The sequence below is a fragment of the Macaca fascicularis genome, chromosome 9 (assembly GCF_037993035.2).
Source record: "Macaca fascicularis isolate 582-1 chromosome 9, T2T-MFA8v1.1".
NCBI classification, from domain to species: Eukaryota; Metazoa; Chordata; class Mammalia; order Primates; family Cercopithecidae; genus Macaca; species Macaca fascicularis.
In genome coordinates this window covers 86,789,961-86,813,779 of record NC_088383.1, presented here as the reverse complement: position 1 = coordinate 86,813,779, position 23,819 = coordinate 86,789,961, and the positions used below count along the sequence as shown (strand labels likewise).

At 40.4% G+C, this 23,819-nt stretch overlaps 1 protein-coding gene across 1 annotated transcript in view; it reads right to left on the bottom strand.

Annotated features, from left to right (window-relative positions):
* Positions 1–23,819, bottom strand: part of CCDC6 (coiled-coil domain containing 6) — a 120,806-nt gene that overhangs the window by 25,580 nt on the left and 71,407 nt on the right. The window contains exons 3-4 of the mRNA XM_005565793.5: positions 19,113–19,241; positions 304–407 (exon numbers count right to left, since the gene is read on the bottom strand). Of these exons, the coding sequence (XP_005565850.2) occupies positions 304–407; positions 19,113–19,241 (233 nt within the window). The remainder of the gene's footprint in view (positions 1–303; positions 408–19,112; positions 19,242–23,819) is intronic.

The following is a 23,819-nucleotide window of genomic DNA, read 5'->3' as shown; positions in this document are numbered from 1 at the left end:
TCCTTGAAAAGACTTTAACGTGAACAACAGCAGCATGACTAATTCTCTCACAGCCTTGTAACACCAAATGAAAAAAAATTCTACTGGGACAGTATGATAGCAAACAATAAAGAGGTGCCCAACATGGGAATAGTTCAGAAGGCTTTCAACATATTTTTTCCTTTGGCCAATTAAAATGATGTGCATCACCAAAGAATTAAGGTGTCTTACTGCTATCCCTCAGTCACACCCAGAACAGCAACACACACACACACACACACACACACACACACCCCCTATATTGAACAGCAAGACTAAACAAACCGCTTTTCAGCTTCAAGCTTATCCATCCTTTTCCAGAGGCGATTAACTAGTGCTTCTTGTTCTTGTTCCAATGTATTTTCAAGGTCAATCTTCTCCCGTCTCAACTAAAGGAAGGAAAAAAGTGTGCCAAAATGTCAGGCCACTTATACTTTGTTAATATATTTTTTGATTGAACAATTAGGACCCCTTTTCTTGGAGAAAACCGCAAGCATGTGGCCAATTTTCTGGCACAAACATATTAAGTGCCTCTAGTTCTTAAACTTTGAAAAAAACTAGACAGTTTCATTCTCGGATGTTAATGCTTAATTGTTGTCTGGTACATGAAATGCATTCCTTGTTTCCGCATTTATTCGAGGCATGTGGAAAGTCCTTCTCGGAGAGGTCTTTAGGGGAGTTTGGTGTAGTAGTCATATCAGGACTCTTCTGGGCTTGTCCCTTACAGTTCCGGGCTTAGAGTTACTCTTCCGGGCTTGTCTCTTACAGAAGTCAGAAAGGTTATATTACTATTTATATAAACAACTCTTAAAAGCTCCCAAACAACTCTACATACTGGCTAATGGAGATAAATAAACATGTACTAAGATATAAAAACATGCACAAAAGATGATAAACACCAAATCCACAATACTGGTTACTCTAAGGATTTATGGAAAGAAGAAAATTTGATTTGGAGGGAGGCTTTGCAGTTGGGGAGGGAACCCCAACAGTGTTCTATTTCAATGAAGCAAACATGAGAAAATTCAATTAATCAATATTGTAGTAAATACTGAGACCAATGACTGGATAATGGGGACATAGCAGTGAACCAAGGAGTCAGGAATTTCTGCCCTCATGGATCTTCCTTTTAGTGGGAGTCAAGACAGTAAATCAAACAATTATATACTTGTGAAATAGTATAAAAAAGATATGTGGAAAAAGAGGGCTGGTAAGAGAGACTGAAAGTGCAATAAGGTTTCATAGCAATGAGTAGAGGACATGTGTTCTATCATTCTCTATACTTGACATATTAAACAATTAAAACAAAATTTTCTTAATGCAAAGAGCCTGTGCTACTGTCTCCATGTTATTTCTTCAACCAGTGGCAATTCACCATTTCAACAGTTGAGTCAACAAATTATTCTTGATTGCACAAAGATGTTAATAGATTTCACATTTCCTTAGTGGGTCACAGAGGCAAGCTCCTCATCCAAAGATCCTGTGTGTATACATAAGGCAGAACCAAAAAGATGAATAAAATGTAGTCTTTTAAAGCAATCAAACATCAGAATATCCAAAGTGTGGTTTTATTTTTACAGCCAAATGACGTTCCCCTTTCTGAAACTCTTGGTAGCTTAGTCTTAAGAAGCACCAATCTCAATCCCCTGAGATGACTGGTACTACCAACACCACCCAAGGTCCTTAAGGAGCTCACAGAGAGCAAAAGACTCGCCCATATTCACACAGGAGCACAGGACAGCCACATGAAGGTGAGCAGCTACTTGTTCTACATCTGAACCAGAATGAATATGCATAAAATCAGCTGCCTTAGAACCTGAACAATCAAGACCTGAGAGGAAATGATATAAGGATAATGGTATCATCACGTTCTAAATTTAGAGAAAAAAGGAGGTCTCAAACAGATGGGAAGCACACTCTCATATGATGACAGAGCTCTAGGCTTTTCTCCTCTGAAAGCCATAAAAATAGCTGTAGAAACAACTGGCCATTTGAATATTTAAAATATTTCCTACAAACTTAGGTACAGTCACAAAACAGCAGCCATTGCATTGGGGGGAGACTCCTGTAATTACACTTCTGTCTTATGATCATAGACTTTGAGCCAAATGCCTAGGTTCAAATCCCAGCTCTATCAATCACTAGTTAGAAAATGTTGAGAAAATTAACCAGATATAATTTTATCATTTGCAAAATGAAGGACAAAAATAATGTCTGGCTCATATGATTACAGTGAGCATTACATTTGTAAATCTAGGTAAACCATTGATAATTAATTGGCACTTAGAAAGCACTCAACACTTTTTGGCTATGATAATCACTATATTTGGATATCCGTTCCATTTCTGTTCCAGCCCTCCAGAATGTTAAGTTCTACAAGGGACTTGTCTTGTCTGTTTCATTCACTGGTGTATCCCCAGTATCTAGAATAACATCTGGCACCTTATAGGCCATCAATATGTATTAGAGGGCTTATTTGACAAGTGAATAAGCCATGATTACATAGCAAACTGGAAACAGAGTTTCAAAATATGTTGTTTTTGCATGGCAGAATGTGATTCTGAAGAGAAATTCAAGGGCAAAAAGGGGGAGGTGCAGGGTGTCAAAATAAGTCAAATATATTGTGCTGCAAAGTTGGGACCCCATTAACGTGCAAATGCTCCTCAGAATGTTAAACAGTTCCTACCTGCAGCAACAGTGAGAAATCCTGGAACCCTTGTATAACTCCTATTAAACTTCGTGATTCTCTGCATTCATCATACTTTTTGGCCAAGCTTTGAAGTACAATCAACAGTCATTTCATTTCGTTTCTTTTTTTGAGACGTCTCATGCTCTGTTGCCCAGGCTGGAGTGCAGTGGCACGATCATGGATCACTGCAGCCTTAACCCACAGGGCTCAGGCAATCCTCCTGCTTCAGCCTCCCAAGTAGCTGGGACTACAGGCACACACCACCACACCTGGCTCATTTTTTCTTTTTGGAGAGATGAGTTTTTGCTATGTTGCCCAGGTTGGTCTTGAACTCCTGGCCTCAAGCAATCCTCTGCCTTGGCCTCCCAAAGTGCTGAGATTACAGGCATAAGCCACTGCCTCTAGCCTCAGAATTATGTTTATTTAAACAAATAACTATGAGGCATTTACCTTTAAGGATCCCAATTCCAGTGTTTAAAAGCATCATAGGAGGTAGAGATAGTTGATAAGCAAGAAAAAAATTCAAGCAGGCATCATTTTGCAGTATGATGTTTAGTGGAGAAATGCCTGCTCAATTACTTTTAGAGTAAATACTCGTAACACTAATCAATAACTCTGAGAAGCAAAATCAAGACAAAGCTGTCTTTACCCATATGTAACTAATGAGGCATGTGACTCTGAGCAGGTCACTCAGCTGCTGTAGCCCCGATGCCCTCATCTATGAAATGAGAAGTTTGGCCTGAATGATGCCTCAGGTCCCTTTCTGGCCTACCCATTCTGTCATTCCCTGCCCAGTGTCAAGACAGTAGCTGTCTTCAGTCAGAGCTAGTTCTGTCACACATATTTAGAGCTAGAAGCAGCAAGGCAAATCATCATTTTAAAACTGAGGAAACCACTAGCCTGCAAGACGACATGACTCAGGCAGTCATACCACCAAGATAGGAACGGATATTGGTCACCATGGCAGCCAAAATTGCTGGGTCCTGTCCAACCAGCAATTACAGAGGAACTTGAGGGAAACATGGATTTAGAGCAAATCATGCTGTGGTTTGTGGGCCTATCTCCTTTGCCAACAATACTTGGGAGTAGCAGAGTTGGGGGTAGCTGATGCCAGGGAAATAAGGGCAGTTTAGGGAGTCTATGAGCAATTTTGGAAACAGACAAGATCAGGAAACATGGTGGAGCTCTATGTGAGTCTTGGCTCCTTCCTGGCATCTGTTGGTAGAGTTACCAGCTATCAATCTACTGCCCACCTCAGCAAACCCGGGCACTCTGGGTGTGAAACCTGGGTTTGCTGTCCCAATTTGCTCTACTAATTTATTTCCACGACGCAGGCAACACAGGAGGCCCCAGCTCAGCAGTGTGGATTCTCAAGTACAGTAGGTCCTTGAATGTTCAACGTCCTGTTATTATAATGTTGACGAGGGGGGAAGAAAAAAGCAGATTCTCAGTGGGGCCTCTGTCTATATAGAGTTCACATGTTCTCCCTATGTCTGTGAGGGTTTTCTCCAGATACTCGAGTTTACTTCTATATTCCAAAGATGTGCAATCGGCATGTCTACATGGTCCCTCTGGAGTAAGTGAGAGTGTGTGTATAAGTGTGTCCTGCAATGGGTTGGTGCCCTGTCCAGGGTTGGGTCCTGCTTTGTGCCCTGAGCTGCCATGACAGGCTCCAGCCACCCTTGATCTGAACTGGAATAAGCACATTAGAAAATGAATGAGTACAAATTATTATAAAATACAAATTCATAAAGTATATGCCAATCATACAAATGCATGAAAATCAATGATGCAGTATGCAAGTGTTCAGCAAGCCGCTGTAATTGTTTCTATTTGCTTTTGAACTGTGAGTTGGGAGGAGGTGCTCCTTACAATTTTTACTTTGCAAACATTTATCCTTGATTTAACACATCACTACTATGACCATCACTCACTGATTCACTAAAAATGGGGTAATTAATGGTTTTCATTAATCTTTCTTTAATATATGCATAACTCACATTTGTTTCAATGTTTAACATTAGAATTACGTCGCGTCTTTATTTAGAAGTGTGATAATGTTTTTGTGACCAGAAATATGTCACAGGAACTTAAGTCTTGTTTATATCAATCAGCTTCTGGTAAAATTGATTTTCATATATGTTGTTTGACTTAAAGTCAGTTTCCAAGAACTATACTGACAATGTTAAGTGAGGACTTACCGTATTTCATTACATAGACTGGCAGTGCTATAGGACTCTATATTATCTTTAACCCTGCAAAGAGCAGGGCCTCTTGTTTTTTCAGTTTTAAAAATCTCAACTTTTCAGCATTGCTGAGGAGCTCTGGCTGACATTAAAGAGCAGAGAAATTAGAAGAAATCATATTGAGTCCCTTGGTTAATTTCCCCTTAAGTTCTTTTTTTTTTTTTTTTTTTTTTTTTTGAGACGGAGTCTCGCTCTGTTGCCCAGGCTGGAGTGCAGTGGCCAGATCTCAGTTCACTGCAAGCTCCGCCTCCCGGGTTTACACCATTCTCCTGCCTCAGCCTCCCGAGTAGCTGGGACTACAGGCGCCCGCCACCTCGTCCAGCTAGTTTTTGTATTTTTTAGTAGAGACGGGGTTTCACCGTGTTAGCCAGGATGGTCTCGATCTCCTGACCACCATGATTGGCCTCCCGTCTTGGCCTCCCAAAGTGCTGGGATTACAGGCTTGATAAGTTCTTTATCAGTGTCCCCACCACTTCCTTCCCACCTAATTCCAAATCCTATATATTTAGAGCCAAAGTGAACATAAAACAGTAAAAACAGATTTTCAATGCTTAGTGTCCTGGTCATTGCACAATCTCATAATACATGTTAAATTTCCAGGGTAATAAGTTGGAAATTCTTGCTTCAGGTGTAAAAAGCTGAGTGATACAGTGCTTTCAATATGCTGGTCTCTATCTGTAATAATCTCCCTTCCACATCCTTTCTAATAATATCTGATCACATTAAAAAAAAATTGGTGTTCATGCAATATGTACCCCACTCATCCCTTACCAAACATCTAATTCTCAGGCTAACCCAAGTCCCGTACTGTGATTATTCCACAAGCACCCAGCACCAAGGGATATAGCTGATTTATTCATTGGAGCTGAATATTCATTGGAAAGCCTGCTTTGTAATTAAGTCAGTTCAATGAACTGCCAAATTCTTCACTCCTCTTGAGTAGCTCTACTTTTCACTGCAGGTTAATTAACATCAGACCAGGAGTTCTTATTATGTTCCCAAAATAAATTTAGAACTTCTTCAATGAATAAACTCAATATATAAAAATGCATCTGGCTTATTTGAATTCACAGCCAGTCCTACCTGTGTCTTCTCAGTAGACAGATCCTGACCACCACCCAAAGAAGCAGAAAGGGAGTAGGGCAGCCGAGAGGTGGCTCTCAATGCTACCACAGTTCTTTCTTACTATTGCATTTTTTCCATTTAAAGAGGACTACGATGCTGGGGTGGGAGTAAGGAATATTTGGCAAAAAAGTCGGATGAGAACTCTAGCTAAATATTATACTCAGTTATAGGATTTTGAAAGGTTTTAGTGAAACTTTTCAATCTGCTTTGAAAGGTTTTAGTCTAAGTACCTTATTATCATCATTACTATGGGAAAATATGTTTCGAAACCCAAACATCTGATTTATAAAACAAATTTTGGAAAGCAGTCCATTATAACTAAGGCATGCATTAATCCAGGCATAATAAAGAGAAGGGGAAGCCTATGAAATAAAGGCTATCATATAAATAGAACACAAAGTTTGCCAGGCACTTAAAGCCTGGGAAACACAGTGAGATCCCGTCTCTACAAAAAAAATAAAAAATGAGTTCGATGCAGTGCCACGCGCTTCCAGGCCCAGCTACTCAAGGGGCTGAGGCAGGAGGATCTCTTGAGCCCAGAAGCTTGAGACTGCAGTGAGCTATGATTGTGCCACTGTACTCCAAAGTGGGTGGCAGAGCGAGACCCTGTCTCAAAAAAAAAAAAAAAAAAAAAAAAAGGAAAGAAAAAGATAGCAGAATGCTTTAAGACCCACATTAATCAAACTCTTAAGCTGGACAGATTTTTTTTTTTTTTTTTTTAATAAGAGGCAAGTCCTAAGAAAACACAACAGTGTGTTGGGGATTTAACACAACAACTTCCCAAAGCCTTCCAGGTTAGGTTATATCTAAAGGCTATGTCTAAAGGCCATTAAAAGCTTAGCCCCATCTCCTATCACTTTACTATGTGATTTCATAGATGTTCAAGTGTTCAAAGTGCTGACCTGCGGGTACATCAACATCACTTGGGAAAATATAAGTATGTATTTTCAAAATATATACTTATTCAAAACTAAATCAAAGTCAGAAAAATGGTCACAGTTTTGCTTCTACTACTACAAGAGCAGAGATAATAAGAGATCCTACCTCATTCCATCCTATTTTCCCACACATCTGAGTTAATCCAGATTGTGCCTATATATTGGAAAGAATGACTAACAGAATTTGTGAGGGGGCTATTAAAATACATTACGTGCATCTGACATGGAAATAGCTGACAGCAAACCACAGTGGTCCTTGGCAAAGCCTTCACAAAGTAAAGCAATGGAGATAACTAAGGTAAAACGAGCAATGTCTGTGTCAGCTGTCTGTACAGGTGATCAGTGGAATGTTGCTCAGTCCTGGCAATTCTCCTAAGGTGGAAGACATCTGACCCTTGCATTCTGGAAAACTGTCTTTTTAAAAAAAGACAAAACAAGTAGTCAGTCTGTGTTACAGATAAGCTAAGACAGGTGTTCACAGACCATAGAGTCCTCCCAGGTGTCTATTTGGTTAATCAAGCTGTGATTGCTTTCAGAATTTTAAGAACAAGTTCTAGGTCATCACACGGCCCATGCAATGCTGAGAACAGAAAGAGCCGAAGAAGTCTGCCGTTGAGGAGCAAGGAAAAGGGAGAGGAAGAGCGGTCACTTTCTAGACTAGAAGGTCAAAGTTATAATTGAAAAGAAACTTGCCTACATATATCTAAAATACAGGCAAAAGGAAAAATACACACAAAAAAATCAGAAAGAACTATACAGCAAGATAAATATGACTGTCCTTTGGGTGAAAGTTATGCTGTTGATAATTTATCTTCCTATTTTTTCCTGGCCTGCCCAATTTCTTAATCAACATCTGCTATTTTTATAATAGAAAAAAAATAGATATCTAATCTTAAAAAAACTGAGTTTCCTAGTGTAACTGAAGTAATAGTACATTCAAAAACAGCAATCCATTAGTACGGTATTATCTGACATATTTAAAATATAGAATGAGCCAATCGACCTTCAGAAGAATAAATGACAGTGAAAGTTCAGTTATTTGGAAGACAGAATTTTCCGGACAGCTCAGAGATAACCTTAATACAGCTTACATCTTTTTTCTTCTAAAAAATTATGTTCCTGTAAGAATTAGATTTGTTCTTTGAAACTGATATAATTTCAGGACAATATTAATATGCCATTATTAACATGAAAATGATACTATTTCATAACTTATCATCAGTTCAATAAATATTGCTTTCAATGAGAAATAACTTTTTAAATAGACACACATTTAATTACTGAGATTAATACCGTTTCTGGTCTTAACATTTTCATCACTTTGACATCAACATAATATTACAGAAATTTGTAATATTTCTGGGTTCATTACTCAAGGGAATTCTTTTAACAGACAATTGCCATTGAGGGAAAGCAAGTTTCACAGTATTGTGTATACATTCTTTTACTACATCAACAGTTCAGTGGAGAATGCCTTAGGAAAGAAATGACATCTGTAACTGTTGCAAATATACTATCAGATCAGTGGCTACCATCAGACTATTACCTAAAATAAGCATCTTGCTGGGTGTGGTGGTGCCTGCCTGTAATTCCAGCTACTTGGCAGGCTCATGCAGGAGGACTGCTTGAACCCAGGAGTTTGAGACCACCCTGGGCAACACAGTGACAGGGACAGGGGAGCAAAGAAATTCTAGGCAGAAAAGGGCAGGTCCCTGGGAAAACCCTATCCTCAAGCCAAAAAGCCTGAAACCACAGTTCAAAGTGAGAATTCATATCCCTGTTTTTCCACTCAAATGTTGCCTTTTCCTAAACCACCCATGGCCCTGTCCCAACCCACCCAATGCTTATAAAAACAAACAAACAAACAAAAAAACCCAGACTCAGCCGGTAGACGGAACCACAGCTGGAGGTTAGGGAGAAGTGGTTTGACTTTGGAGGGACAGCTTGCGGCCTAACTTTGGAGAAGAATCCAGGCAGACTTCAGGGGAAGATTACCTACCTGCCCTATCCCCCTTTCAGCTCCCCTTCCCACTAAGAGCCACTTTCATCAGCAATAAAATCCCCCATATTTCCCATCCTTCAATTCATTCGTGCAACCTCATTTTTCCTGGATGCCAGACAAGAGCTCGGGAGCTATGAGTGCAGATACAAAAGGCTGTCACACTGGCCCTTTGCCCTCGCTGGTGGAGGGCAGCCGACTCACGCAAAAAAGCAAGGGGCCCCTGAACTGTTAACACTTAAGACGTCCACGGACAGCAGAACTAAAAGAGTACTGTAATACGCCCTCTGGGGCTTCAGGAGTTACAGGCACCCCCATCTAAATGCTGCTATGGGGCCAGCACAGAGTTCTTCCCTGCCAGTACCTAAGCAGCCAGCCGGTGGCAGCACTTGTTCACTCCAGTTCCCACACTGGAGTTGAGAGTGGTGGGCTGAGTAAATGAGACACCACTGTCACAACTCCTGCGAAGGGGTCAGGGAAATATCCTGCTTCAATAGCAAGACTTTGTTGTCTCCCAGCCCAAAATATTATTAAAGTTAAAACAAGCTTCTTTAAGAAAACAACAGGGCAACTTCTCTTGCCCTAATGTGATTTATCCAAAATGGAAGTTTTGGGCAAACTTGATGTTCTTTATCCAAAATGGAAGTTTCCTTGATAAATCATTTTTTTCTTGTCATTACCACATTCATCCAACTTCCTTACATAGGGATGACGAGTTTACTTAGCCATTCATTCATTTGCTGTGTGTTCAGCTAGGGAGAACACCTAAGTCATCGAGCAAGTTCTTGTTTTGATCATAGAGAAAAAGACCTGTGTATTTCACAATTACAACTAGGAAGTCTCAGTACAGTATCTCTGGGTTTGACTGCTCTACTGCAGCACACCAGTGTCCTTCAATTTAACATGCAAGGTCTTTGTCCCCAGTGGATAACCAGAAGACGCACATCACTGGATCATGACGAGCTGCCTCTCCTTTGACACAGGAAATACACTGAGTTTTTCCCCTCCCATCATGTAACATCATCTGTACAAGTTGATCTATATGTGGCATCTGATGCTTCAAAATAAAGTCTTACAAGACGGAACACAGTGAGTTTTTCTATTTAATTGAAATAGAGTCTAGGAAAGGAATTCTGGGGGATTTTTCTCCTTTTTCATGTCCTATAGAGAGACTTATCTGTGTCCCTTGACAGAGCTCAGAGTCTGCTTTCACAGGTCTGGAGCTGGCACCCCTTAGTTGGCTTCATTACATCCCAACAAATGGATTCCAAAGCAAATCAACTCAACAGAGAGCCTCCTGAAGCTTCTTTTGAGTATGGTGTATTGACCCTAGTTTTTTCACTTCCAAGGCACAAAATCCCACTTATTTTTCAGCTGTTATCTGAGGTTTCCTCCCCACCTCTCTTGGACAAGCAGTGGGTGGGATGAATGTACCCAAGCTTCTCACGCAAGTGAAACATCACCGTGGATTTGCTATAAACAAATTCCCACCAAACCGACTTCAGGGTTTACTATGATTATGTCTCCAATACGGCTTATCTGAATGTGCAGACTTAAGTTATTATGTTTTATTTTTTAAAGAGCAGGGCAGTCAATTATAAATCCACTTAAAAGGAAGAGGAAGAGAAAAGAAGAGGAGGAGGAGAAGATGAAGAAAAACATCAATAGCTGTTTTTCTAGGCAAACTGCAATCTAGGTCATATTTTTTCATTTTTGTACTTTTTTGTACTTGTTTTCCAAACTGTCTTGAAAGAACAACGGATTACTTTTACATTGCAAATGTTTGATTTAAAAAAGATTCCAAGACTTCCATAATCTGAAATTTGTATTTATAACTAAACTACAAAGTAAGCATGGTAGTCACTAAATTTCATTTCCTTAATGCAAGTGACTCCTCAAGGAACATGGTTGCTCTTTGTGTTTTCAAAATGGCACACAAAAATCAGTAGGTGCTCTACTCAGCACAATTTCAATGGATTCCTCTAGCTGTCAGAATCTGCAAGGGCAGCTTTTAGCATGAATGGAATTCTAAACAAGACCCAGTATGGTCACACTACCTGTGAATTTAAGAAACAACCACTGATATAGTTTAGCTCTGTGTCCCCATCCAAATCTCATCTTGAACTGTACTCCCATAATTCCCACATGATGTGGGAGGCAACCGGTGGGAGATAATTGAATCATGGGGGCAGTTTCCCCCATAGTGTTCCTGTGGTAGTGAAAAAGTCTCACGAGATCTGATGGTTTTATCAGGGATTTGCGCTTTTGCATCTTCCTCATTTTCTCTTTGCCTGCTGCCGTCCATGTAAGATGGGACTTGCTCCTCTTTGCCTTCCGCCATGATTGTGAGCCTTCCCCAGCCACACGGAACTAGTCCAATTAAACCTCTTTCTTTTGTAAATTGCCCACTCTAGGGTATATCTTCATCAGCAGCATGAAAAAGGACTAATACAACCATGTTCTACAAGATTAGTAAAACCAAATCACCCAAGGATGCAAACGTGAATATGAGCCACTAGCCACTCTGTTCACTCATAAATCACAAGGACACAAAGATTATCTGTATAATTCACTAGAGTTAGTTGCTGTAGCTTCTAAAACAAGTAGCATCAGAATTGTATGGGGACTGGATATGATGTCAGTTTGGTTATATTTTTGAATGAATTACCTTCTAGACAACCAAGGCAGAAAGGCCATCTTGTTTCCTTAGCAGTATCATTAACTGTTTTTAACATCTAAGAGCCACTATTCTAAGAACTGGAAATGTGAAAAGTTTCTTTCCTTCCTGATAGACTTTAAAATATACTAAATATTTTCCTGCTTCATTAAGACAATGAATTCAAAAAATTTTGTCGTGAGGATTCAAATTCATCATTCTAAACCCTGGCCTCTGTGATTTGCTGCAGATGTAGATGGTGAGGGGCACTGAGATGAGTGAGGGTCACTCCCGGTGCTGCCCATGGAAGCTGGGGTCCCATCAAGCCCCTTTAAGTCACCCAGTATCATCTAGTGGCTGAAGGTAACCACTGAGCATGGTTAGCACTGAGGCTTGCACAAGCCCTGGTAGAGCTATGTGGCTTCTTTCCATCTGGCATTCACTGTAAAGATGAGCCTAAGCCCTCAAGTACACCCCACAGCAGATACCAAAACCTCCTCTTACTCCATGACTCCCAAAGTAGAGGCCGGGAGTCAACTTCACATCTCCTTCACAGTTCTTTTCTGTTCTTGGCATCTTTACGTAGTACCTGCAAACACTTTTTACTACCTATTTTCTCTCCTCATTTCTGCCTCCTCTCTCATCTCTGCTTCCCTGCAACATGGCTGAATGCAGACCCACTTAGCCAGTGGGTGTCTTTTCTTCTGCATCAGTCTCACAGCACCTGCAGGCATTCTCTGCTAGCTAGGGGGCTGGTGTGCTACGGTGGGAGCCCCACTCCTCTCCTCCACCACAGGACTCTGCCCAGTGTATCCCTCAGCACTGGCCTCCCTGGACCAGGCTCCTCAAGGCCAGGGACCTCCCATCATCTTTCTTAGAAGAGTTTGTGATACACAGCAGGCATGCAATACAGGTGTATTGGACTAATGCAGGATGCATGCCATACAAGGGCATCAACAGCAGCATGGGCAAAGAAGAAAGTTAAAGAGGCCAGATCACAAATGACATATGAGCATAAATATGTCCATAACTGAAGAGACAGATAACCAGTTCAAGGAAGATAGTGAGACATTTGAGGCTTAAATAATATACACACTTACTTTCCTGGAAAATAGGTAGGGCAAAGTACCATAGGAATTAGATGATACTTTTCAGTATAAGTGGCAGCAGCTACAATTTTTGGAGAGCTAACAGATTAGAGTCACCAGGGGTACAGTGTTAAGGTCAACCTTGTCTCAGCCCTCTTTCATCTTATAGTGAAGCTATAAGAAAGAAACAATTAAACAGAGTACTGAATGTTACAAGAGTAGGTCTGAATATTATATAAATTCCTCACAGCACAGACACCTAACTGACTGCAGGAGGGACACTAGTAAGGCTTGAGCAGGGATAGGATAGAGGAGGGATAAAGTGTTCCAGGCAGAGGAAACAGATCCATGCAGACCTGGAGGGAACAAAGCATTGGGCAAGGTAGAGCACTTTTTTCAAACTGGATTGTGAAATTAGTCTAGTCTTTTGTGATCTACATTTTAATAAAGATGAAATATAATTAAATAGAAAATTAGTGCAAAGCATGTAAGTACTGTTTTATGAAACTCATCACAGTGACACAATACAATTACACATAATCAGTGACTAGGTTACCATAAAAACGTATTTCTTGTTATGCAGTCCACATTTGAATAATCCTGCATCAGAAAGAACTTTAGTACACACATGGAGTGTGAGGACAGGCAGGAAGGACAACTAATCCTCCCCAAAATATACAAATAAGACTTGCGACTGCTTCACAAAAGAGGCCAAATTGCATGCATGAGGCCACACTGTTTATTACAGATGAAAGGGAGATTTGAACCCAGGGAAGTTTCCCTAAACCACACGGGCTAAGATGTCATTATAAATGGATGCTAATAAGCTAAAATTAATAAATCAATCCTAAATCCAACCTTTATATATGGGTTTTAGTGCTATGGAAGAAAGGGGACATCTCAGATAAGAAAACATGTCCCCAAATTCCAGGAATAACTGAAAAAAAGACACAGGGCCAACTACAGGAAGGAAAAAGTAAGGGGCCTGGTACACGGTAGGCAATTCTGTTACACCATGTAAGCGTTAGCTGAATTACATGACTAACCCTCCACGGATATAGTCCCCTATTTTTCCGTAGTACTACTTAATAACCATTGAGTGTCTAACACACGTACTGTATGCCACTGTTGTCTTCTTCCCCGTGAGATAATTTTCAGAGCAGAGTACACAAAAGGCCCTCATATCTGATGAGATAAACTTCACTTAATATATAAACTAATGTGTGCCTTTTAATGCTAGACAGGTAACGAAAATTTTCCCTAATTGGCAGAACATATTATTCGGAATAAGATTTCTTGACATGAACAGGAAATTCCAAGTTCCAAATGTTCTTACCATCACCTAAGAAAATGTGAATACCAAGTAAGAGATGTATAGTGACTGCGTTTGAAGAAAAATCTTCAAGTCAGGGTTTACAGGCACTGGCCATCAGTGTTTGTTTAGAAAACCCCAGTATCATTAAAGTCATGTTGACTAGATGAATCCAATTTACTAGTCTAATACTGTGTGCTACAAAGACCACACAATTTTACATGATTCTGAATATGCTTTTTTACATCTGCTTATAAATTGACTTTTGGCATCACGCATTTAAATGCTAAATAAATGACAGAAAGGTAACTAAAATAAATGATTAAGAACTAATGCAGGCTGTTTGAACAGGAAAGCAGCAGAGTTCTTTGAAATATAAAAGAAAGATGACATTGCCTTTACTTTTGCAAAGGCTAAAGTCTTTCCAGGGTCTGAGGATGATGGCTTCCAGCTTCACCCATGTCCCTGCAAAGGACATGATCTCATTCTTTTTTCATGGCTGCATAGTATTCCATGGTGTATATGTACCACATTTTCTTTCTCCAGTCTATTGTTGATGGGCATTTGGGTTGGTTCCATGACTTTGCTATGGTAAATAGTTCTGCAGTAAACATACATGTGCATGTGTCTTTATAGTAGAATGATTTATATTTCTTTGGGTATATACCAAGTAATGGGATTGCTGGGTCAAATGGGATTTCTGGTTCTAGATCCTTAAGGAATCACCATACTGTCTTCCACAATGGTTGAACTAATTTACACTCCCACCAACAGCATAAAAGCATTCCTATTTCTCCACAGTCATCCTCAGCAAACTAACACAGGAACAGAAAGCCAAACACCATATGTTCTTACTCATAAGAGGGAGTTGAACAATGAGAACACATAGACACAGAGAAGGGAACAACACACACCAGGACCTGTTGCGGGTGGGAGGCAAGGGGAGGGAATGTATTTGATGGGTCAATAGGTGCAGCAAACCACCATAGCACACATACAACTATGTAACAAACCTGCATGTTCTGTATGTGTATCCCAAAACTTACAGTAAAATTTTTTTAAAAGGCAAAAAAAAAAAAAAAAAAAAAAAAGTCTTTCCAGGATCTAAAAGACCACTAGGACGAGAACGAGGGGACCACGTTTGCCACTCATTAGCTGTGCAGCTTGAGAAACCTGCCCGATCTCTCTCTGGGTTTCCATTTCTGAGAAGGGAGCATGAGCAAGCTGGGCCACTCACAGGCCAAACTGATCTATTACTGAGCAGTGATTCCCACCAAGCCCAACTCTGCAGCAAACTCTGGAGGGAGAGGAAATGGGAATAAGAGCCTGTTGTCCCAAATTCTAAGAGCAGAGCTGATGTCCCTACCCCTGGATTTATTCGTGATTTTCCCACTGTCTCATGTCCCCACTAGCATCTGGGGACAAAGGTAGTCTTCCCCCCATCGTGGACTTCTGGTTCCAGAATTCTGTGAATTATAATACTGCAAAACACCAACAGAACCATTTATAGCCCAGAGACCTTAATGATCTAGCTGTTAACCTTCCCTGTTTGAAAATAAGAGAATTCCAGATTCGAGGCCTAAGAAAAGAATGAATGGTATCTGACTAATTGAAGTGTCCATATCAAAGGACTAACTTTCAGTGAGATAAACTTACAATGAGGCCCTGCTGACACGTGAGTTAACTGGGGTCTACCTAGGAAGAAACTCAGCCCAGTTAAGTTCTGCTTTACAGAGGACAGGAAGGAGCCTACTCAGAAACCATGATAATCAAGCTCTACTTTCAAAACAAACACGTTGTAACCAACTCAAATCTCTGGCAGGATGCTTTCCAATACCCCTTCTGCAGGTTCAACCCACTACATGCAAAGTATGGATTATTTTAAAATTACATTTTGGTTGCACAATTTTAAGGAGAGTTACCACGTGACCCAGCAATTTCACTCCTTGCCATATGACTAAGAAAAATGAAAACATATGTCCACACAAAAAAATTATACGTGAATGTTCACAGCAGCATTCTTCGTAATAACTAAAAGATGGAAACAACCTAAATGTCCATCACATGACAAACGGATAATTGATGAATGTGGTATGTCTATACAATAGATGATTATTTAGCCAGAAAAAAAGAAGCAGTACAGATACAACAGGGATGAAAACATTATGGTAAATGAAAGAAGTCAATCACAATAGACCACATATATGATTCTATTCATATGAAATGTCCAGAATAGGTAAATACACAGACAGAAAGTAGAAGAGCAGTTGCTTAGAGGTTATAAGGGATTAGAGGTGACAGATGAACGGTACGGGGTTTCATTCTGAGTTCAAGACAATGTCCTAGAATTGATTGTGGTGATGGTTGCACAACTCTGAATATACTAGAAACCACTGGGTTGTACCTTTTAAGTGGGAGAATTGTAGGATATGTAAATTACATCTCCCTAGAGCTGTTAAAAAGAAAGTGAACTGGTGAAAGGATTGTTAAGTAGAGGGAACGGGTTCACACCTGGTTGCTTTGAAGTCAGTGCCCAGGCCCTGAACACTAGCCTGTGCTGCCTTCTAAAATACAGAGGCAGAGGACCACTCACCATTCACATGCCCAAACCTACACTTACCACTGATCTGACAAAGCAGTAGGACATGTGGGAGCATACATGATAACTGCCTTCAAGTGGCTTATAGTTTAAAAGCACTGACTGTCAGTAAAGCAAAGGCATAAACTACATGTCAATCATGATAAGGCATAGTGTAGTGCATGCCTTTGCTCTTCTGACAATAATATAGAGTACAGGATATCCTTTATAATATAATATAGACTATAACACATACTACATCATATCATACAATACAGATGATAATTCCAAGAGACGGTCTCAAGGGCTGGTCAGATTATATCCATGGAAACTAAGAGATTTCTATTAGAGGGAAAAACCAAATATGCCCCTTAAACGCTGATTAAAATTATTTATAGTCAAACAAAACACATTTAATTACCCCAGTAATACCCAAAGCAAAATGGGGTAAATGTTTATGACAATGTTAAATTTTTCCACTTTAATTAAAACACAGGCTTCATATGCTGGATCTGAGGCTTACTTCTAGAATGGGCTTTGCATTACACATATTTTATTGCGGAAATCTATTTCTTTACTATCGAGGACTGAAATAAGCCTAAAGGTCACTAAGTTATTAACTTGGTATAGAGAATGAATGCTTCAGACTTCATTTTAAAGGGGTTCAGCTACTAAAGTCTGCAAAGGATCTTCAGACAGGAAGGCAGGACTTGTTCCCAGGAACACTAGGATGAGACAGCCCTTCTTTCTAACACTAGGCCACTACCTCCCCCTTGTGGCCATAGCTAAACCCTCTGGGTCACAACCCTAGTTTCAAAGTCTCCTTTAGGAGCCTGTGAACAAATACCAGAGAGAAGCTATTATATTTAAAATATTGACAACCATCATTGTGAAGGGCATGGCCAGGCAAAGCTCTCCTAATACCAACTTCTGTGAGAACTTCACTTGGTCACTTGGTTAACTCTTGATCAACAGGTAAATACTTGGTGTGTCAGGGACTTAAACACAAACCTTCGAAGCTGAACTTGAACAGAACTGGAGCTACTGTCTACCCTGAGAATTAAACGGCTGAACCTCAGAACAAAATGTTTTTAAACTAGGGGGGCACGGGGCATGGTGTCTGATTATTAATTTACACACTGCATTTAAATTTGGAAGATGAATGGTAAGAATAAATTACTCTAGATATGTACAAAATAGCTAACCCTTGAAAACTGAACTTTCATCACAGAAAAGAGGAAAACACTTTTAGGGTCATCATTCAGTGTTAGAAAACCCAGTACCATTCCCTGCTTTGCTACAGGTAAAAATAGAACAGTCTTACTTTAAGACAAACTCTAACTTCCCTTCAAACCTTGCAGCACAATCATTGTTTCATTCTCAGGTAAAATATTCAAACTAGAGCGGTCCTGAGAGTGGCTGATGGAGTGAGTCAACACGGAGTAAGGTGCACAGAGAATCCTGAGTGTGAGATAAATCAGACAACTTTAATGAGGCTTAGCCTAATCAGGGCAATCAGGATCTAAAATACAAACAGCTGGAAGATCTTCATCTACTGCATTTTACATGGAAACCCAGGTAGCAGTACACTAGCATCAGCCTCTTATAACTTAGGGGAACTAAAATTTCAGGATGCTAGCATGGGAAAAGGCATTGGGGAACACTGAGGCTAGCAATAATATAGTCTGACATACCCTGAATGGAGTGACAATAGCTACCCAGAGTTCTGTGTGATAATGGGGGTATACAGACCAAGTCCGAACTCCCAAGGCCAATGTCCCAACACCAACGCCTGCTGAGGGCAGAGGACAAAGGGATTGTATGCTATGACTACTTCCCACCTTTGTACCTTGTTAAGTTTGCCATTTCTGGTTTTAGTCTGTCCTGCTCTGTTTACAAATGGAGAACTTGAGCCCAGAGAAATTAATAAAGTTAATATAAGGTCACAGAACCAGTCAGTGGCTGACTCAAGGTGAGTTACTGAGTCTATGACCCTGTATCTGTACTAACAAGTCTAGACTGGGAGAAGAGAAGGCTCCTGTAAGGTTGCCAATCATTCAAAGAGGAAAATGTTAATTGTTTATTCTGAAGAAGTTTTGAAAGACCAGTTTTAGTTCCACAGCAACACTGTCTTAGAAACTTTCACAGAAACTATCCTGTGGTCAAAAACATTCTTCTCCCTTTGCTTTGCAAAAAGGAACCTGACATTTCCTGCTATAAATCAGTACATCAGAACTTATATCCTGAAACTTTATTAATTGTGGTTAAAAAAGAGAAAATGTGTGAGAGAACGATAGGAACTGTGTAAACCTGTCAATGCTCACTTCAGAAATGAAGTCTCCACTGTGGGGAGAGAAAGCTGAAAAATACTTTTCACTTAAATTCCTCCAGGCATCTTAAAGCTTAAAAGAACAAGCTGATAACGAGAAAATACAATGTAAAGGAAGAGCTATAGGTGCTTACCTGTTCTAATGTAAGTTGCTTAGAAATGGTGTCATTCTCCAGTTTTTTAATTTTCTTCATCAGTTTGTTGACCTGAAATTCCTGCTCTTGTTCAAGATGCTGTTCTAGTTCGGCTTTCTCATGCTGCAACTGGAAAATGAAAAACACACGGATGGGGAAATCCGGCAACTCAAATGCCATGGAAACACTGGCTCCAAAAGGTGACTATACAAAGAAGCTATACCATAAAAGTTACATTACCCATTTTTGCTCAAATTTGCAAGTGTATACCTAGTAATCTGTGCCTAACTGGTTTCTCTAACTTAAAACCAAAAGTCAGGCCAGGCGCGGTGACTCAAGCCTGTAATCCTAGCACTTTGGGAGGCCGAGACGGGCGGATCACGAGGTCAGGAGATCGAGACCATCCTGGCTAACACGGTGAAACCCTGTCTCTACCAAAAATACAAAAAATTAGCCGGGCGAGGTGGCGGGCGCCTGTAGTCCCAGCTACTCGGGAGGCTGAGGCAGGAGAATGGCGTGAACCCGGGAGGCGGAGCTTGCAGTGAGCTGAGATCCGGCCACTGCACTCCAGCCCGGGCGACAGAGCGAGACTCCATCTAAAAAAAAAAAAAAAAAAAAAAAAAAAAACACCAAAAGTCATAGGGGATGGAAATGAAATTTGTGTTTCGCAATATACTTTTTGCTACCTTTCAGATTTTATACTATAGGGCTACAATTAAATTTTTTTAAAAATAGAAATTTCATACAATTTTTATTAAATGAATTGTGGTTTATTCAGATTCGCATCATGTATGTAGACAGAGATGTCAAAATCACAGAATATACTTAGGTAAATTATTCAGAATGCTATTTCCTAGTGTACAAGGACATCTTCACAAAAATCAGCACAATTATTTTTCCATACAGAGACTGTACACCACAGTTCCTATATATTCCCTAAAAACCAAGAGGGAAAACATTGGCTAGGCATGGTGGCTCATACCTGTAATCCCAGCATTTTGGGAGGCCAAGACAGATTACCACCTGAAGTCAGGACTTGAAGACCAGCCTGACCAACATAGTGAAACCCTGTCTCTACGAAAAGTATGAAAATCAGCTGGGCGTGGTGGCAGGCACCTGTAATCCCAGGTACTTGGGAGACTGAGACAAGAGAATCACTTGATCAACCAACGAGGTGGAGGTTGCAGTGAGCTGAGACCATGCCATTGCACTCCAGCTTGGGCAATGAGAGCAAAACCCTGTCTCAAAAAAAAAAAAAAAGATTCTTATTCATGCAGTAAAAAGATAAGGCTATGGTGTCATTACAAGAGAGAATTTAAAAACAAAAACAAACCAAACTCCAACCTACAAAACCAAAGGAAAATAAAAGAAATCCAGTGGACCCACAGGGACTTGGGGAGGTTCTCATTAATAATCACGCATTATTTTTTATAACACTCTCAACTGGGGGGTTTTGTTGATGCACAGCAAGGGTTGGCCTGATGTTTCAGAATTAAGGGAAAAAAGTAAAAGCTACTAAAAACAATGAAGCACACAAAAGTTTTATTTTGGGGCTGAATAGGACACTGCTCCCTAATTTTATGTTCAAAGCCGTTTCTTTTGGCAGACACTGTACACCAGGTTCTTCACATGCATGGGGACAGGCACGGTCACTTCCATTTCATATGTGACAAACCACATTATTAGACTGAAGCAATACAGCTGGAAAGTGACGGAGCTTGGGACCCAGACCCCGCGCCCAGAGCCCCAAACCAGTGCTCTCTCCCCCTGTATCACTGAGCAAACCCAAGAGAGGCCGCCTTCAGACTGCTCCGCCCATGAGTGCCTAGCACACCCTGAGCACCTGGAAGTCAAATGATTAAACACAGAAAAAAATACGCCACGTGTGCTTGCCCAGGGGATGCAATGTTTCTTTGGAAACCCTCCTTAGGGTACAGTGGACAACTGAGAGCTGAGGCAAGCCTGATCAACCTCAAAATGGCTACAAGTAACACTCTCCACACTTGACAGTGTCCACTGCCCTGAAAACACACAATCAGTTTAAGAAAAAAAAAATTGTTTTGGCCAGGCACAGGGGCCCAGGCCTGTAATCCCAGCACTTTGGGAGGTCGAGGCAGGTGGACTGCATGGGACCAGGAGTTCAAGACCAGCCTGACCAACATGGTGAAACCCTGTCTCTACTAAAAATACAAAAAAAAAAAAAAAAAAAAAAAAGCCTGGTGTACTGGCATGCACTTGTAGTCCCAGCCATGCACCTGTAGTCCCAGCCACTCAGGAGGCTGAGGCAGGAGAATCCCTTGAACCCAGGAGGCAGGGGTTGCAGGGAGGTGGAGCTTGCAGTGAGCCGAGATCACACCACTGCACTCCAGCCTCAGCGACAGAGTGAGACTCTGTCTCAAAAAAGGGGGGGGGGGAAGAAAAGGAAAAAAAAAGTTAATCTGACATAGTCTTCTAACACTGGAAATGTTGACTAAATAGATGCTGTTTTCCTTCCAACTGTTTTTGATGTTCAAGGCCAAAAAAAAGCTGGTCAACTTTGCAGGGACCCATGAGAAAAGCAGGTGTAAGGACGTGCTTACAGTGATAAGTCTATATTTAGCCAGCTCTTTAAAACTCAGGTTCTGCAAGACCAAGCAGCAATTAAAACAACTAAGATGAATGAATAGAGAACAAGAAGAGTTCCCAGCACTTTTGACAAAAAAAGAACCCAATGGAACAAGCATCGCTTAGTAGGAAAAATATAGCAAAGCATGTACATCTGCGCCTAAGGCTTTCATTCAATAAGCATGCTGTGCTGTTTTCTATCTGCAGGTACTATGAGAGTGGTAGGCGAGATCTATAGCTAACATATCATCCTTGCCCTAAAAATAGTTACGAACACTAAGCTTTAACAGTATCTACTAGTTATTGGGAGATGACAAACTTGTCTTCAAACCTTTAAACTATTTGCATAGCTTTTTAAATATAGTAGCTATGTTTTCCTCCAATATGTTTTCAATTGCTGCCATTTTTATTTGAAAGAACCCTTCTTTTATTTTTCTCAGCATTATGCCTCTGCCCTGAGGTAAACTAAAACAATAAAGGATGCAATCTAACATTGAAAAATCTCTTGCCCACCAAGCAGCGTTTGTCACAGAACGTTAATCTAAGGTAAGGCTCTCATTGGCTTGCAGGAAAATATCCATATTTTGACAGATGGTCTAACACTGTCAGTAGCTTTAGGTACTTCCTTTAAGACTACACATTGAACTAGTAATAAAGCCTATCAGAGCTCTCAATTTTAGGAGGCAATTTCCTCTCAAGGGCTATACCCTAACGAAAATTTGATGGTAAAGCTGTCATTACCAGAACTCAAGTAAGGTCACTGGGTTACACTAACCCATTTGGAAAATACCAAGCCATTCTGAGATCTAACTCTGTTTGCTAAAGACTCACAGTTTTTATCGTCCCCCAAAGACAGTGCTAAAAGAAACAGTTCTGCTGCTTGCTTTGTTCTGTCACCTCTCAGGTGACATGCAACAGAAGCAGAGCATGGAGTTCCTGAACAAAGACAAGAAACAGAAAATATAGCTCTTCCTGGAACAAAGAAACTGCCAATAAAAAGAGAAACATGGCCAGGCACAGTGGCTCATGCCTGTAATCCCAGCACTTTTAGAGGCCGAAGCAATAGGATCACTTGAGCCCAGAGTTTGGGACCAGCCTAGGCAACACAGTGAGACTCTGTCTCTACAAAAAAAGATTAGCTGGACATGGTAGTGCACACACCTGTAGTCCCAGCTACTCAGGAGACTGAGGTGAGAGGACTGCCGGAGCCCAGAAGGTCAAGGCTGCGGTGAGCGTGAGTACACCACTGCAATTCAGCCTGGGTGACAGACTGTGACCCCGTCAAAAAAAAAAAAAAAAAAAAAAAAAAAAGAGCTTGCTCGAGAGAAACACAGAAGTACCTCAGTCCCTTAAAATCATGAGACAAGGGTTAAGATGAGCAAGAGGTAGGAGGCAAATGTGCATAGGGACCTTGAAGAACTAATAACTACAGTATTTGTTTCATATAGTTTGTCTGAGAAAAATTCAAATATTCTCTTTTAAACAGATACCATGTAAACTCAAGCAACATGGTTCCAATAGGATTTGAACCACCACCCTGAATTGACTTGCCTATTTTAAAGTTATAGCTCATGGCACCACGGATAGAAAAATCCTGGGAAGCCTGGTGCAGGTTGACTCAAGACTAGCTGTCAGTTTCACCTCCAATGTCCATCTTCAATATGGGCAAACATTTCTAGGCATGACTTTAAATTTATAATCATAGGTCTTAATGTACTGTTACACGAACAACTTTAAATCTTCCAATAAAGTCAGAGATCCTGAACTAGAACAAAAATTATTCCATCTAATAACAAACAAGCATATTGATTAATATTTTGAAATGAAACTCATGTGTCTGCCTTAAATATATATAAAGCTAGATGCCTGGCAGATTAAAAGCTTTTTTCAAAAATCAGAATTTTCAACAAATACATTTTTTATAAAGCCAATCCTAAAGATTATGGAACACTTTTATAACCCTTATTTGTGCTATATGTTAACACTAATAAAAATATCCCTGTGGAATCAGAACCACATTATACAACAATGATCCCTCAGCAGATCACATTTTCAATGGAATTAGGGTTATATACATAAAAGTTTGTTCCTTAGGATCCAACA